Raw genomic sequence first — 18,224 nt, 5'->3', positions numbered from 1 at the left:
TTTTGCTATTTATTTATGAATCGAACAAGAAAGCTATGGCATGTTACCATAAACCATAACCTACAAGATAATATATTAATGTAAGATTTAATGACAAATTAATGCTTAACGTAATGTACATTACTGTTGTTAAAATAATGTTCTCATCACTTTACCATGGCTTCTCATTGACCATGGCTTCTCACTGACAATTCTATGAGCCTTTTGTCTATGTGGTAATGGCAATGAGACTAAAATAGCTAGCTTTGTTAAAAGAAAACTGTATCATGCTTCATATTTTCCCATCCAGTGTTGTCAAGCTTTTTTGTATTTTCTGTAACAGACAAAATATGATTTTAAATCAAAATAATAAAGATAGTTATCCCATTGGTCCCATCCCAAACTGTGTGTTGTGGAAGATAATCAGGAAATACACTGTATATTTTCCTATTACCTATTGTATACTGTATTTAATCAATTTAAGTGTTGGTTTTAATGATACTTGGGAAGACATACAGGCAATTTGTCATGAGAAAAACAAGTTGATTGTTATCAAATAGGCTTTATTCCTAGGACATAGTGATAAGTAGAGAAGCTGGGTCATCTCTAAAGATTAAACTGATCTGGTGTTGTCACAGAGGCCTTATTCATTATGCTTTATTCATTCATTCATTCATTCATTTTCTACTGCTTATCCAAACTATTCTCAGGTCACGGGGAGCCTGTGCCTATCTCAGGCATCATTGGGCATCAAGGCAGGATACACCCTGGACGGAGTGCCAACCCATCGCAGGGCACACACACTCATTCACTCACACAATCACACACTCACACACTACGGACAATTTTTCCAGAGATGCCAATCAACCTACCATGCATGTCTTTGGACCAGGGGAGGAAACCCCCGAATCACAGGGAGAACATGCAAACTCCACACACACAAGGCGGAGGCGGGAATCGAACCCCCAACCCTGGAGGTGTGAGGCAAACGTGCTAACCACTAAGCCACCATGCCCTCCCCTTATGTGCTTTAGATAACATAAAATTAATTTTGTAGCTCTAAAGTGATAGGGTGACATTTAGTGACAGCAAAGGGAGTACATAAGGAAGGAAGCATTTTCCTCCTTCCCTTAGTGTTTTGAAGAGCTTGTACTATGGGCAGCTCTTCCTTATTTGCTCTCAAGTTCAACCTCCTTTATTGCTTAGGTTTAACTTTTTATTTCAATTCTTGCTAATTCTAAGCATTGGTTTCTTTGCTTATCCTCAAGCTTAATATGTCCCTGCTGAAAAATCCAGCATAAACCAGCATGAGATCCATGCTGGTCCAGGCTGGTTTTTTCTGGTTCATGCTGGTATAGTGCTGGTCAGTGCTGGTATAGTGCTGGTATAATGCTGGTCAGTGCTGGTATAGTGCTGGTTTAGCTGGGTGGCCAGCATAGTCATGGTGTTATCAAGCAAAACGGGGCTGGTGTAGCTGGTTAACCAGTATGATCTTGCTGGACTGAGCTTTATGGGAACAAGCTTTATTTTTACTTGTGTATGTTTCTATGTAACTCATTAATATAAGATTAAAACACAATATATTGGAATATATTTAATTACAAGTGTGTTATTTATTTTGCTACCCCATTTGAATGAAGAACTGAAATAACAAAGCTCAAAAAGCTTTGAATAACAAAGAATAAAAACATTTAAAAATCGCTCGTCCACAAATTAAATTTAGTAATACCAACAAATGTTGACTTCCCGGGCTCCATGAGGGAAGCAGCATATAAATCATACAGAATGTTTTTTAAAATATATAAGCAGTATTGGTATCAGTATCGGTACCGTTAAAAGTGTATCTTTGCAAAAAAGTGGTATCGATCATCCCTAATAGATAGATCGATCTCCAATAAAATGCAACAGGAGTAGTAGTTAGGTTGTTTTTTTTTGTTTTTGTTTTTTTAGTAAAGCGGTAATGTGAAGAGATATTACCCAGCATCAGCGTTGCTATGCAACCTTTAAAGCAACTATGTTCACGAAGGTAAATGTAGTTCCTGCACTTTACATTATACATTATACATACATTGTACATTATATACCTTACAGTGTTTATCTAAATTAGTATAAGTGCACGTGTTCCAGATCATCTTGTTTTTGCCACCGTAATTAGGATTTTGTTTTGGGGTAAATAAAAAGCTTCCGCCTCTACACGACGAATCTGCTGATCACTGGGAATCGGAATGTTTGCATAAGTGAAGTACCTGGATGACGGCTGCACGGCAGTTGTTTCAACTAGCGAAATTAAGAACTTTAACTACGACATGTTTGACCAAACTCAGGTTTATTGGGTACGATGGAAGCAAGACTTCTTCAGGGCACAAATACTGATGCTTAAAGGTATGTAACTTATGCAGTAGCTGTTTTATTGTAACTTGTTCACTGCACAATATAAACAAATGAGTGATATATAGTTTTGTTTCTTATTTTGTTTCTATAATTTTTCAGAGAATAAATAAGACAGAGCAGGAGTTGTCTAAACGACTCCGGGTAGCACCTCTTAAAAATACGTGGTCATTGCCACCACATACTACTTGTTCCTCGCTAAAAGAGAGAGCGGATGGTAAGAACAAAAATGTGTGTTGTAAAGGTTATATTGTGTAACGTCATTTGTGCACGTGTGTATACTGTATTACAATGTGATGGCAAATGTCAATGTCCAATAAATATTTTAAACAAACTTATATATATACATAAAGAAAGCCATGTAAATGATATGAATTTCCAGAATGTTTTTCTTTATTAAAAAGTGAATTACAATTCTCTAGAAAATTATCTTGGTCTTTATTTAACTATGAACATGCATTAAGAAATGTGATATGTAACAAATGGGTTTTGTTGTGGTCTTGCAGGGATTATACTAGCATCCAAAAGACAACATATGTTGACCAGCACACCAGCATCCCAGGCTGGTCGGCCAGCACACCAGCATCCCAGGCTGGTCGGCCAGCACACCAGCACCTAATGCTGGACCAGCATGCCACCATCCTAGGCTGGTCGCCCAGCACACCAGCATCCCAGGCTGGTCGCCCAGCACACCAGTACCTAATGCTGGACCAGCATACCACCATCCCAAGCTGGTCGGCCAGCACACCAGCACCGAATGCTGGACCAGCATACCAGCATCCCAGGCTGGTCGGCCAGCACACCAGCATCCCAGGCTGGTCGGCCAGCACACCAGCAACCAGCACCTAATGCTGGACCAGCATACCACCCTCCCAAGCTGGTCCCAGCATGCAAAACCTACCTTATGCTGGTGACCAGCAATGCTGGGTTTTTTTAGCAGGAGTGGGAGATGGGAAGAGCTAACATTTATTAAAATTTCATCATGTGAAAAAGAGAGAAACCCATCTTATGTCCATTTTAAAATCTTCAGCTTCAAATAATGCATAATGCAATTATTTAAAGAGACATTGCAAATTTTAGGGGGACATAAATGTAAATATTTTGTAAATATTTTGTGACATTCTTTTTTAACACAAATTCTAAATAAATATATTATAAATACCAGTAGTGTGTGTGTGTGTGTGTATATATGTGTATATATATGTGTATATATATATGTGTGTAAATATGTGTATATATATATATGTGTGTATATATATTAAAAAATTATATTATTTATTGTGTGTGTTGTTTTTTTTTTAATCATATACCCTCATTACAAACAAAGCCAAAGCATATGCAACTTTTCCTACCTGAAACATTTTGTGGGTTTTTGTTTTGCAAGGGCAAAGTAACATTTTGGCTTTCACATATCAGAGCAGAAAATTAAGCTAAAGTTAAACTGCCCCAAACATGCATAAATTCACTTTGTTTATTTTAGTTTAGTTTATTAAGTCTATTTCGACGGTGAAAAATAATCTTGACTCTTAACTTGACAGAATATAAAAGTCTCTTAATTCTGTGTTGCAACGTCTTGTTTGCCACCAACCCGGAATAACCACAGAAAACGCCACTCAACTTGAAATTCCAACCCGTCAACTAGGAGTAATTTATTCACAGTTTACTGAGCGACGTGAAAAATTAATTGAGTATATATAAATATATATACAAAAATTTGCTTTAGATCAGTTAACAGACAACAGTCTGCTTATTAAATTTTTTAAAAAAGGGGCTAAATGTCGCTTAAGAAAGCTAGCTGGCTAACTTATTGCTAACAACAAAACAATGGATGCGTCCGTGTTTTGCCACTTTGAAAGTGTTGCGGAGGAAACTGACGTCAGGGAGTCGAACGCGACATTGTGTTAGTGTGAATTCAGTCTCTTTATAGTGAGTCGGTTCATTTGGATCACTTCTGTTCTGCACATTTTAGTGTTTTCCCTTCTCACATCATACTTTATTTACACCCAGTTTATACCCAATTTAATCACCTAATTAACAGCCATTCTTAGGTGTATTAGAGCAGGAGATAAAATGAGCAGGACACGATAGTGTTGGACCTGTATATCATATTCTGGACCACATACAATGCATATGTTCAGATCAACAGACAATAAAGCCCTCACCAGACCGGCTACTGTACTGCTGCAGGAGCTCTTTAAGCCTCACATATAAGATTACAGCTCGTGTTTTACATCGAGTCCCTGTCACATTAATGAAAACGTAATTAAAATAAAATTAACATGTTCAGGTAGGAAAACGGATGTAGTCAGTCAGTAAGCCCGAGTGTGCCGGTTAAGGAAGTAGCAGTAGCAGGTCGACAGCGGGTTTAGGAATGACAGCAGTGTGTTTAATCGCAGCTCTGGCATTTGTTCTGAAATCAGAATGTGTTCTCTCTGAGAACTGGACTGCTGTGGCACTAAACAGCTCAACACCGGACACAGACGGTCAGAATGGAAGGGAGTTTACAGCGCCTACACTGAAAAGCAATGAAGACAAGGTCTGTTGGACATGTGACTGACCTACTGTCCAAATACGTCATGATACAATAATTGTGTAAAAAATTAAAACGTGTTGAATGAAATGAAAGGTTTAATGGTGTTACATAAACGCGCGGATTATGTATTTTGGGGACTGAAGTATGATCACAAGTTTATTAATCTTTTATTAATGCGTTGTCACGTGTGTTCCCAGTGTGCCAAGGTGATGACACTGCCTGCCATCCAGCGATGCGAGTTTGTTGTGAACACCTCAGACTGTCATATCGAGGGTGGCTTCATTAATTATCCCTATATCACTTTTTGCGTTTTTCCTCCTAAACTCTTGCCCCTTGTCATTTTTTTCTATGTAAGTACCCCGAAGTTTGTCAGCAAGTGTTTCAGATAAACACAAACCAGTAATTCCATATGTTACCAATATGGAATACCAATAATAACAATGGTTGCAACCCCTATTGAATTCATTAAATATAACTATACACTAATATGTTTTTCTTATTCTGTTTCCTTCCCCTTTCAGGTTCTGTGGCTGTTGATTTTGTTCCTGATTCTTGGACTGATTGCATCAGATTTGTTAGTATTGTTCTCAACTTTTAAGCAAGGTTATGACCGGTTTACCATTTTTAAATAGTGTTACATACATTTTTGCTTTCACTTATAACAACAGTAAATTAATGCTGTAAACTGTCACAATCTACCTTGAATTCACCATAGGAGTTTTCAGATATTTTCCTTTTATTCCTAACCCTGTTGCAAATCTTTTTCTGATATGTGCATAGATTTGGTATGAAATGCAATGAAAATGTGTGAAATGCAATGAAAATAATGAATGTTTTAACTAAATAGTATTATTGGTTATTTTTAAAGGGCATTTAAGCATGCAAAAAATATTATATTATATTATATTATATATATTATAAAATATTAATTGCCTTTTTTTCTGCAGTTTTTGTCCGAACCTCTCTGCTATCTCCTTCACTTTGAGGCTGACACATAATGTGGCTGTATCCTTGACCAAATTGGTACTCAACCATATGTTTGGGATGAGTTAATTTCTCTCTGCTTTTACATAAATCTTGCAAAAGTGTTTTTCTTCAGGAGTGTAAGGCGCTAGTTGCCTAATATAACAGAAATCAAACAGGGAAAACCGAAAATTACTCTTCACATTTTTTGGAAAGTGAAAAGCATTACTATATAATAAGTTTTTAGCTGTAGAGTGTATATTGTATTTGAACCTGTTGTTCTTAACTTTAACTGAAACATAAATGCATTTACAGCTCTTATTTTATTTATCTTTATAATTATTGGGATGAAGTCATTCAAAAAAGATCCAATGCTTGGTAGTGACTCATCTTTTATTGTGAGAGGGTACTTTGTGCTTTTCCCTAATGGCATTGGTGTGCAGGGAGTGACATTTTTAGCCCTTGGTAATGGGGCTCCAGATGTATTCAGTGCCATGGCTGCTTTCTCACGTCCACAGACTGCTGGCATGGCAATTGGATCTTTGTTTGGTGAGTCTTCTGGATTGTGTTGTATAGTTATTTTAGATTTTCTATTATAAAAGGTACACATTAAAAAGAACAATTCTAAACTGTAGGTAATGCCCATATTTAATTCACTGTATATTTCTGTCTATAAGGAGCAGGCATCTTTGTGACCACAGTCGTTGCTGGAAGTGTTGCACTGGTGAAGCCTTTTACTGTGGCATCTCGCCCTTTTTTGCGTGATGTCATCTTCTACATGGCTGCTGTCTTCTGGACTTTCAACATTCTGTATAAGAGAGAGATTTCTCTGCAAGAAGCCCTAGGTCTGCTTCTCTGTATTGTGTTTCCAATTTTTCTCAAAGTAGTTTCTGATGGCTATGTGTACTTGCTAAATGGAGTTTATCTTCTTTCTATGAATACATTATTTATATTTACTTATATGAACATTCCTTCTCATTTCTGCAAATAGTGTCTCATGTGTAGCAATGGTATGATATGGATCTCTGTTCCATCCTGCAGGATATCTGGGAATGTACTTGCTGTATGTTATAACTGTGGTGGTGAGTGCATATATTTATAACCGTCAGGCACGCACTTTGCATGAACCGCTACCGAACTCTACAGAGTTTACCCAAGGTGAGGAGAGCCTTTTTTTTGTTTTATAAACAAATATTTTCTAATTGCTTCATTTGAAAACACTATACATTTATAAAAGTATGTGGACATCTGACCATTACTCTGCTCTTAATAAAAGACCATTGCCACAAATTTGGAAGCACACAGTCTAGAAGGTCTTTGTAGACCACAGCATTACAATTAGTCCATGGGGCAAAGCCGAGACAATATACAATAGGCAAATTATCCAATAAACAGAGCTATTGTCAAACACAGTGGCAAACACGAGGCAATACACAAATGATTTGGTAGACAGAAAGAACTAATGATACTTCAGGAAAGAGTGTGATTTAAATGTCCATGAATCTGGAAGAGATGATTATCTTACATTTTATTTTCTTAAATAAATTATCATTTAAAAATATATTTTATTTTTATTCAGCTTGTCAAATAATGCATTTAGTCTGAAAATCTGAAATACTTAAGTGAAGTGGATGAGCCTGGAGTATGTTTGCATTTGAGTCTTTTAGTGCAAACTTAACATATGGGTTTGGGCAAGTTCATTCATTCATTCATCTTCTACCGCTTATCCGAACTACCTCGGGTCACGGGGAGCCTGTGCCTATCTCAGGCGTCATCGTGCATCAAGGCAGGATACACCCTGGACGGAGTGCCAACCCATCGCAGGGCACAGTGCACACACTCTCATTCACTCACGCAATCACACACTAGGGACAATTTTCCAGAGATGCCAATCAACCTACCATGCATGTCTTTGGACCGGGGGAGGAAACCGGAGTACCCGGAGGAAACCCCCGAGGCACGGGGAGAACATGCAAACTCCACACACACAAGGTGGAGGCGGGAATCGATCCCCCAACCCTGGAGGTGTGAGGCGAACGTGCTAACCACTAAGCCACCGTGGTTTGGGCAAGTTATGCACTGCAAATCCCTGAAATATGAACTTTTTATTAGAGGAACAGTATTTTTAAATATTTGTAAAACTTGCAATTGATCACTGTCAAAAGTAAAGTATGACAAAATGTGTATTTTTCTTGTATATGCTAAAGGTTATCAGTAATTGTTCATAATGTGTTCATTGTTCATAATGTGTGTGTGGGTGTTTCAGAGGAAGAGTGTGAGCCTTTGATCTCCTTCACTGAGTCAACCAGTAGCATTTTCCTGAGAGCTGTTAACCCCATAGATTACAGGAGTTGGAGGAGGATACACTGGGGCTGGAAAGTGCTCAAGATCATTCAGGTTAAACATATTTAATAGTTTAGGTGCTGATTGAATTATTGGAATTTCTTTTGAAGGCGTTCTTTTGTGGTGTTAAGGTGTTTTTCAGAGTTATTGTAAAATCCTCTACAAGATACACTACCTGAACAAAAAAACGTCACACACACTAATATTTTGTTGGACCCCCTTTGCTTTGATTATGGCATGCCTTCTCTGTGGCATCATTCCAACGAGCTTATGCAATGTCACAACATTTATTTCCATCCAGAGTTGCATTAATTTCTTGCCAAGATGATTGGAGAGTCAGACTGCTGTGCAAGTCTTCCCCAGCACATACCAAAGTTTCTCAGTGTGGTTAAAAAGGAATTGCAAATAATATTTGCAATTGTGTTTCCTACTTGTCGTTGTAAAAACCATGACATCATTCAAATACAAACCGTTTGCATTTGCAATTGCGTTTCCTACTTGTCGCGTACAGAGCTGGCCAAAACTCAAATGCAATCGCAAATCCTTTTGCATTTGCGTTTCCATTGTCTGCACGTAAACCTGTCAGTCATTGTTGGGGGTGGAATTGTATTATGGGGTGTGTTTTTATCTGGAAGAGATGTCATTCTCATTTGACTGTAGGCCCGAACTGACTATGTGCATTCGCACAGTTTTTTACTCTTTAACATAGTTAAACCTATTCTGAATTTCGATCTAAATATAGTATTCCACTATCTCCTAAAGACTATGCTGTGGTTAATGATGCTATTTTCTCTGGTCCAAAGATGCTTTTTAAAAATACCTGCCTTCAGCCTCATGCATAATCCTTGAATTCTGCTGATACTCTTGTTTCTCCCATTCTTCAACAAAAAAGAACCAATAATTGCTCTATTCAGCCTCTGTTTCAAAGGGATATTGTCTCCAGCCCTACTATTATTTCATTTCGGAATAGTTTTATTGATGACCTGTTGTGAAGTAAAATTTAGAAACTTCCCCATAAATACTTAATCACTAATAAAATCAAAGAAATTTCCTTTAAGCTCATTTATAAGTATTATCCTTGCAATTATTATCTTGTAAACAGATTTAATTGTGATATTGACATATGCTGTACTTTTTGTGGTTTGCATGATGAAACTTTTAATTTTGGAGTTGCTCTCACTCAGTCCGGTACTGGTCCTAGGGCTCACGTCTTGTCCAAAATTCAGCTGTGCTATAAAAATGTTTTATTTGACAAATTTTATCATAAAAATTTAGAATTCATAAATGTAAATTGGGGTGGGGCATGGTCTTATTTTTAAAATCTGAAATTCAGCAATATTTAAATACATTCTTATGTTTAAGTAATAAAAAAGCTGTAAAATGTATTTCAATCAGTAAGCATTTTCACATTTTTGCTTAAGTTATTTACGTAATATTTTGCCCTTTTTTATAATATATATATATATATATATATATATATATATATATATATATATATATATATACATACATACACAGTATATACAGAAAGCCTTTCATTCACTTCACAGAGTTTACTTACAACTAACAACTTTATAAATGTTACTATTTGTTAAGGTCACAAACTCAATTAACCTGCCTAAAATTATATGGTTTATTGATTAAGAGGTAATCAATAGAGAAGGAACTGTCTTCAGCCTGTTGTGCGAGTCATCATAATGTCAACAACTTCATTCATCACATCCATCGTAAATATTATGTTCACCGACTGCGAGGCACTCAACACAGCGGCCGGATGTAGACTGTAAATGGCATCACTTCCAGATACAAACACACCCCACAATGTAATCCCACGGCCAAAAATGATTGACAGGTTTACGAGCAGACATTGAAAAACGCAAATGCAAAAGGATTTGCAATTGCATTTGGGTTTTGGCAGGCTCCATACTTGAATAGGAAACACAATTGCAAATGCAGTTTGCATTTGTGTTTGAATGATGTCATGGTTTTTACAACAACAAGAGGGAAACGCAATTGCAAATTATCTTTTTAATTTTGTCCACAAAATCACTCCATACCAGGGAATAGCAGCACCCATACAACTGGTGGAGGCCATATGTCAAAGGAACAATTTAGCGGAAGTGATCATCTTCAAATCCTTGACAAGCGGTGCTATAACACCTGACCCCCATGTTCACATTGCTTCAGATACTGGTTCCGTGCCAGCATTCCAATAGCATCAAGCCATGACATAGAATCTTGTGCTCTTCACAGGTAATCGGGTTACATATGTAACCTGAAACATTTTCCTTTCACTAATAAGCATAGCCATGAGTTCTACTGTTGTTTTTTAACGATTTGATTTCATGTTTAAATTGTTTGTGATCTCTGACCATTATCATTCAATATTTTTTTCCAACCACATTACTTCCTCAAAGATGATGTTTCAAAGCTATCCTTCCAGGTTTTATGTGGACAGTTCTTAACAGTCCTAGTGCATAGTGCATACATAAAGTGCATACAGGGACTCTGACAAGACTAGCTATGAAGATGACACAGACATGAGGGCTTCCTGGGATGTAAAGCATCCCATTAATGCACAGTCTGCAAACCTGAGCGACTTGCGAGGGTGGTAAGCCGACAGCATCCAGACATCCCAGTTCATCAAACACTCTATGCCCAGGAACCCTCCAGATTTGCTCCTTTACCTAAGGAAAGGAAGGCTCCTTTTACCTATTCATAAAAAGATAGACTAAATAACTGAGTTTTAAGCCTGGACGAAAATACTGAGATTGTGTCTGAGTCCTGTATACTAATTGGAAGTCTGTTCCATAACTGTGGGGCTCTGTCAGAAAAAGCTCTGTCCCCTTCTGTTGCCTTTTGTAGTTGAGGTACTACCAAATAGCCTGCACCTTTTGATCGACGTAGGCGTGACGGATCATAAAAAAACAAAGATCTCTCAGGTACTGTGTTGTGTTTTAAAGGTTAGTAATAATATTCTATAATCAATGCGGAACTTGACTGGAAGCCAATGCAATGAGGATCAGATATGGGTTATATGTTCATATCTTCTGGTTCTAGATAGGACTCTAGCTGCTGGGTTCTGGACTAACTGGAGCTTGTTTATGCTCCTACTGGAACACCCAGACAGTAAAGCATTGCAATTATGTAACCTAGCGGTAACAAATGCATGAACTGGTGTTTCTGAATCATGTAATGACATTTTATCTTAGCAATATTTCTGAAATGAAAGAAGGTCATTAAGAAGGCTGTGCTTATTTATGTGAGCTTCAAGTGAGAGACCAGTATCAATAATCACACCAAGTTTTTTTACTGCGGCACATGATGTACAGTAATAGAAAGACCATTCAGAGTAACTCTGTAATCAGAAAGCTTACTTCTGGCTGCCTGTGGACCTAGTAAAATCACTTCTGTCTTGTCAGAGTTAAGCAGGAGGGAAGTTAGTAAGCATCCACTGTCTAATGTCCTTTACACAATCTTCAATCTTATTAACCTGGTGACTCACATCTGACTTAGCTGAAACATGTGTCATCAGCATAACAGTGGAAGCCAATACCATGATTACGAATAATTGCACCAAGGGGTAGCATATATAGGGAGAAAAGCAATGGGCCTAAAACAGAACCTTGCAGAACACCGAACATTACCTTTGTTTGTTTAGAGTAGTCACCATTTAGATCTACGAACTGATATCGATCCATCAAATAAGACCTGATCCAGGAGAGAGCTGTACCTTTATCACCAACAACATGTTCTAACCTATCAAGGAGAATAGCATGGTCAATGGTACCAAAAGCTGCACTAAGATCACGTAATACCAGCAAAGAGACACAACCCTGATCAGAAGCCAGTAACAGGTCATTTACAACTTTAAACAGTGCTGTCTCTGTGCCACGATGAGGCCTAAATCCTGACTGATACATTTCATGAATATTATTCCTATATATGTATGAGCATAACTGCCTACAATGAGCTACAACCTTTTCTAGGATCTTGGAGATGAAGGGGAGGTTTAATATTGGCCTGTAGTTGGACAGTTGACTTGGGTAGAGGTCAGATTTTTTAATCAAAGGTTTGATAACTGCTAGCTTTAAAGATTTTGGCACATAGCCAGTGCTAAAGAAAAAAATCATTATCTTTAGAATGGGTTGGATAGCTACTGGTAGTATCTGTTTAAAGACACATGTGGGTAGGGGAGCCAGTATGCACTGGTAAAGCTCACACATAAGCACTTAAATGAGATTCTAAAATTGGCTGCTACTCAGGACATATAGCCAGTGCTAAAGAAATTATCAGATTATCAGACTCTGCCTAAGGCATCCAGATTTTCCACTTAAACCTATTTACTTATTTTCTTAGTAAAATCCAGGTGGTGTTTTTTTTTGGCCATGCAGTGTATATGAACGATTTAATTTTTAAATCTGCTATCAGCTTTTGATTAATGTTTACATTCACATTTGTTTTAGGGGACAGTTCCTACTTACTAGTATTGTAAATTAACAATTCAAGTGATAAATGCTGTTTGCATTTCTCTAGCTGCCATTTGAGGTGGTGCTGCTACTGACAGTTCCAATTGTGGATATTGATAAAAGGGAATGTAACTGGAAACGCCCTCTTAACTGCCTTCACCTGATCACTGGGCCACTGGTGTGTGTGCTTTCCTACAATTCAGGGACATGTAAGTGTGTCAACATGGGACCAGACACAAGAAACATTTAGTTCTGTGCTTTACCTATAGAGAGATTATCTTTGCTCTATTAGAGACTGTTTTTGAACATAAATTAATGTACGTTGTAGTGGTATTTGAATATTCTGAATATTACTGAGTAATTATTCTTTTTTTGAATGTTGCAGATGGTTTGTACCTCATTGAAGGAGAGTTTCCTGTTTGGATGCTGACAGCCTTTGTTGGAGCCTTTCTCTCAGGCATAGTCTACTGTTCCTCCACTAATGAGCATCGTCCTTTTTACCACTTTGTGAGAATTAATTCCACACTTGTTGTCCTCAGTTGAATACAGTTGAATTGTTCTCTAATATCAAAGTATACCCTCTGTTATATTACTATAAAATACTTTGAATCAAACCAGTGAGTATAAGAAAAGTAATTTTTAGCTTAAAAATTAAAACATAATCTAAGTCATGAATTTGTATACAAATAGTACCTATGTCAGACGACATCACTCCCCAAATTGAGGCAAAATAGAATTCTGACTGAATCACAGCTGTAAGTCAACTAGTGAGAACAAAAGAACATGAAAGCATGTAAACAGGAGTGTAAACAAATGGTAGTGAAGGATTGTGATAGACTACTAGAAAAGGGATAAATGTTTCCAAACTGATTTAGCAGTTGTATTGCTAACCATCTTATTTGTTTATTTATTTGACTGTAACATGGTGGAAAGCTAGTAATAGAAAGATATAGCTAACTGATTGAGGTTTTACACTAGAAAGAGAAATTTTAAAATCTTATATCCTCTATGTATAAAAAGTACACTATGTTTTTTTAGTATGCACTGTATGAACTCATTATGTCTATGTGTAGTGTGGCTCATTAGTATGTCATGGTGTGTGTATGTGCAGCTCTTCGCTTTAGTGGGATTTATAGTGAGTGCTTTGTGGATCAACACAGTGGCTTCAGAAGTTGTAAATGTGTTGCACCTGCTGGGCATCGTCCTTCGTTTGAGTAATACTGCACTAGGACTCACACTTCTTGCATGGGGAAACAGCATTGGAGGTAACACAAACATTGGTACCTCAGAACTGTAAGAATACCTCAATCATATAGAGCTGTGCTGCAGTTAATCCTAAAGTTACAAAAAGGTTTCAAAATATGATGGTATTTTCCTCCTTATATTCAGTTGAGCTTAGTTTATTTTAACAATACACACAAATTAGGTTTCACAGCAAATTAGCATGGAAATCTGAGTCTGAATACTAAGACATTATAGCCAACCGTGACACTTTAAAATCCATTGTCTAAGTTTACTTGTTTCTTTAAACAGATTGCTTTGCTGACATCACTATAGCACGGCAAGGCTACCCCCGAATGGCCATTTCAGCCTGCTTCGGAGGCATCATTTTCAGTATCCTTTTAATAAAAGAACTTTTGCAGCAGTCAGTAGCATTTTTTTCCTTTAGGGATTTGCAGCTGTCCTTTCCATTCATGGACCTGTTCACACACAAACTGAACACAAATATTTGTTTATAATTTTTTTAAGTAGACCTTAGCATCTGTTTACCTCAGACTTGCTTTTTGGAGTTGGTCTTGGATGCCTTTTGCAGATGATCAACCTTCATGATGTCGTAATGGTATGTCTGAGTTACCATATTTTACTGATTTCATTGTATGTCTACAGAGGACATGTTTTCATGTGATTGTGAGTTTTAAATCTTTAAATTCTCATAACTCTTCTTTACTTAGTAATATGTCTCAAGCTGACTGTTTTTTTGTTCTTTATAACCCATGAAATTAATTTAATAGAGGCAAATATCGTACTTATTTGGAATTTAGTCTTTTTTAAATGTTGTCAGGATGCATAATGTTAAAAAATATGCAAGGGAATGAAAAATGTAAGAGGGAATATTCAACGAAATACCATGAAATTAAATATAAAAAATAGCAACCAATTTAAAATAGAAAACCTAAATAGACTACAGGTGTGACTCACATGACCCTTGTTTGTGCACAGCTGGAATCAGAGGGTTTGCTGTGTTGGGTACTGGCAGCAGCACTGGGTCTCTCTCTGGTCTTCTCATTTGTGCTCGTTCCTCTGCAATGCTTTCACTTGAGCCGAGCCTATGGAATCTTCCTTCTGCTCTTCTATGCTGCCTTTCTTACCATTGCACTCCTTACAGAACTTGGAAAAATCCACATGTAAGCCTGACCACATGTATGCACAAAGGTAATGAAAGTGCAGAATTTTTAACAGTTTATAAACAGTATAAAAGGTCAGAAACATGTTATTTTTAAGCAGTGTGACTGCTGAATCTGGATGATTGTTTGATTTTAATGAACACAACCCTTGTGGGATTGTTAGATTACCTTAGTTACCTGTTTTATTGTTGTTTTCTGCCATTCATGTATTTCTTATCTCTTACTGTATATCCCAGTATATGAATGTTTTCATATACTTTAGAAAACTGTGAAAACTCATTTCCTAAAACATTAATAAAAACTACTACATTAATTATCTTGATCATTTGATATAATAAATCTAAATTTGATTATTTTATGAATGAATTGTGTGTCCTTGATTTCAGAAATTGATATAATGACTTTTAGAATCTGATTAATAGTAAGTTCATTTTACACACCTCTACAATGTTATGTGGGACAGTTTATGTATATACTTATGTGTGTGTATATGTGTGTGTATATATATATATATATATATATATATATATATATATATATATATATATATATATATATATATACACATACACACACACATAATGCATAAATAAGATCAAAAACATCAGATTTTTACACAAGTACTGGAATCAGACAAAGTGAACCCAGTCAAACAAATTAGATAAATATGATAAGTGGTAATTTATTTTATTCAGGAAACAATATTAGATATCTGTTAGGGGCAAAACTATCTGAAACTCTAGGATTAGTATTTAATTTCAAGGTCAAATTAAAGTCCATCTGTTTTCAAAGGGATGACAATTAGGGATCTATGAGTGCCTTTTATTTAAAGAACAGGGATGTCTCAAAGTCTGAATTTCACAACATGTGTTTGTGGAAGTGGATCGTGACAAAACATGGGAGATTTTTGATGCTTCAGAAAAAGAGTTATTGTCACGCATCAAGCTGGAAAATTTGAAGATTGTTGATTGCAGGAGAGAGGAAAGAAAGCCCAGCAGCACCACTACTTTATACAAAGGCTGATGAAACCACATCTCCCTCCCCCCATCCTGAACACGTTTTTTAGAGGGACCGTTGAGAGCATTCTGTCTCACTGTCTGGTTTGGAATTGCACTGTCTCAGTTCACAAGACCTTGCAACGTATATTCTACTGTACCCCTCTACACAAGCATCATGAAATCATTCAGCAGTGTACACAAACTAAGTGGTTAAGCTTAAATAAACTCACACAAAGTAAGCCAAAAGAATCATTTAGCTCTGCCCAATTCAATTAAGTTTTCGCACAGCAGCTTTTGATTAAGACCCAAATGCAGGATGCAAACAAGAGGATGCAAACAAGATGCAAACGAGAGTTAAGGTAATGACTCTTTGTGGAGACAAATGCAGGACTAAATATAGTCAAGAGAGCATGCAGAAACACTGCAGGCAGAAATTGTAGTCAGAACAGTCCAACAATCAAAAGGCATACACAGCAACACAGGGCAAGCAGAAATCCAAGTCAAAAACAGACCAATAATCCAAACTGAACAGCAAGCACAACCACAAGGGGTAGACAGAAATTTGGAACAAGGAACAAACAGGGTTGAAAACAGGTGAGGCAGAACAAGCAAGCTGAACTGAAGGGACCATCTTTCAAGGAATGCATGCTGGTGGCATGCTTAAATAGGGACAGGTGCCCAGGAAGTACTCCATCCAAGGTGGCCACCAACCCAGAAGTACATGCTGACATAGAACTGATTTGGATAAATGTTTCCACGTAACTATAAATACTACCAGATTAGTTTGATGCCACTGATGCAATCTGTCCTACCTTTTTTAAATCTTAAATCTACTGTTCTTACTATCTTTTTTATTGTTTTTTAGCATTGTGTGTGAGTGCATTAGTCAGAGACCCAGTGATGCAGTTTGTGAAATTCTTTTTGTAAAAGATAATTAAATGTTTTCTGCACTTTTATGAGTGATAAGGTGTTATGGTGTACAGGAATTTGGCATATTCAGGAGTTATTTTTTTGCATCATTTTTTACAGTTAAATAATGACAAAACCGAAATAATAGTTTTTGGTCCAAGAACTGTGTCTTCTGGTCTTATAAAGCAGCTTGGCCCTTTGTCTGCTAATGTATGTGATCATATTAGAAACCTTGGTGTTGTTTTTGATCCTATGTTGTCCTTTGATAAACAGATTAGCACTGTTGTGAAAAGCAGCTTTTTTCAGTTAAGATCAATTGCTAAAATCAAGAAGATGCTTTCTATGAAGGACCTTCAAACAATAATTCATGCTTTTATAACTTCGAGATTGGATTACTGCAACTCTCTTTATTTTGGCTTGCCTAAATCATCTCTCGACCGTTTACAACTGGTACAAAATGCGGCAGCGAGATTACTGACTGGCACCAGACAACGTGAGCACATTACCCCAGTACTTGCCTCATTGCACTGGCTCCCGGTTAAGTTCCGTATTGATTTTAAGATTTTACTTTGTTTTTAAAGCTTTACATGGTTGCGCGCCCCAGTATATTTGTGACCTCCTCACTCCGTACCCTACCCCTAGATCTCTTCGGTCTGCTAATCAATTCCTTCTCTTAGTACCTCGTGTACATTTTAAAACTAAGGGCGATCGGGCTTTTGCTACGGCAGCTCCAAAGTTGTGGAATAATCTCCCTCTTCATTTAAGATCTGCTACCAATGTCTCATTGTTTAAATCTGCTTTAAAAACCCACTATTATTCTGTATGTTTTAACTCTGTTTGAAAGTGTAGAATTTTATGTGTTTTTCTTTTGGTTTGTTTTGGATTGTGTTTTTACTTTTGCAGTATTCTTGTTTGTTTTTACTTAATGTACAGCACTTTGTCTGCAACGGCTGTTGTTTTTAAATGTGCTTTATAAATTAATAAACTAAACTTAACTAAACTTGCAGAAATCAACAACTGGAGTTATACCAGTGGGCATATCAGGGCAGCTGCACAGGTCAGATATCAGGATTAAAATATTGTCGCTGTCGGGCGGAATCCTTGTATCTCCAAAACCGTTATTTTTCAGGAAATTAAAAAAACGCCGTACCTTATCTGCAGTGCACAGGGTTTAGTCCGCATTGCAGTGGATTGTCTTGCGCTAAATTCCTGTCCTCAGACGAGCACCAGCACTAGT

The 18,224-nt window shown here is 37.0% G+C and overlaps 2 protein-coding genes across 4 annotated transcripts in view; one reads left to right on the top strand and one right to left on the bottom strand.

Annotated features, from left to right (window-relative positions):
* Positions 1-18,224, bottom strand: part of ptpn5 (protein tyrosine phosphatase non-receptor type 5) — a 551,551-nt gene that overhangs the window by 215,339 nt on the left and 317,988 nt on the right. The window lies entirely within an intron of this gene.
* On the top strand, positions 3,966-15,438 carry slc8b1 (solute carrier family 8 member B1). 3 transcript variants are annotated; one of them, XM_060859757.1, is made up of 15 exons: positions 3,967-4,293; positions 4,788-4,903; positions 5,098-5,250; positions 5,422-5,474; positions 5,848-5,905; positions 6,307-6,412; positions 6,541-6,708; positions 6,905-7,021; positions 8,130-8,260; positions 12,743-12,884; positions 13,061-13,182; positions 13,787-13,940; positions 14,209-14,289; positions 14,451-14,515; positions 14,896-15,438. In XM_060859757.1, the coding sequence occupies exons 3-15, from the start codon at positions 5,110-5,112 to the stop codon at positions 15,082-15,084; spliced, it is 1,527 nt and encodes a 508-aa protein (XP_060715740.1). In that variant the 5' UTR covers positions 3,967-4,293; positions 4,788-4,903; positions 5,098-5,109; the 3' UTR covers positions 15,085-15,438. The 3 variants fall into 3 exon arrangements, with proteins under 3 accessions (XP_060715739.1, XP_060715742.1, XP_060715740.1); XM_060859756.1 differs by having other exon boundaries at positions 3,966-4,903; XM_060859759.1 differs by having other exon boundaries at positions 3,966-4,903; positions 14,446-14,515; positions 14,896-15,036.

Source organism: Tachysurus vachellii, chromosome 23, assembly GCF_030014155.1.
Source record: "Tachysurus vachellii isolate PV-2020 chromosome 23, HZAU_Pvac_v1, whole genome shotgun sequence".
NCBI lineage: Eukaryota > Metazoa > Chordata > Actinopteri > Siluriformes > Bagridae > Tachysurus > Tachysurus vachellii.
The sequence above is the reverse complement of the archived record's forward strand: the minus strand, read 5'-3'. Positions and strand labels throughout refer to the sequence as shown.

Bases quoted from the DNA above. Each gene is read 5' to 3' on its own strand.
- slc8b1 (XM_060859756.1), top strand. From the start codon at position 4,739: ATGACAGCAGTGTGTTTAATCGCAGCTCTGGCATTTGTTCTGAAATCA. The intron at 7,022-8,129 runs GTGAGGAGAGCC...TGGGTGTTTCAG, and splicing joins CTCTACAGAGTTTACCCAAG to AGGAAGAGTGTGAGCCTTTG. The intron at 12,885-13,060 runs GTAAGTGTGTCA...TGAATGTTGCAG, and splicing joins TTCCTACAATTCAGGGACAT to ATGGTTTGTACCTCATTGAA.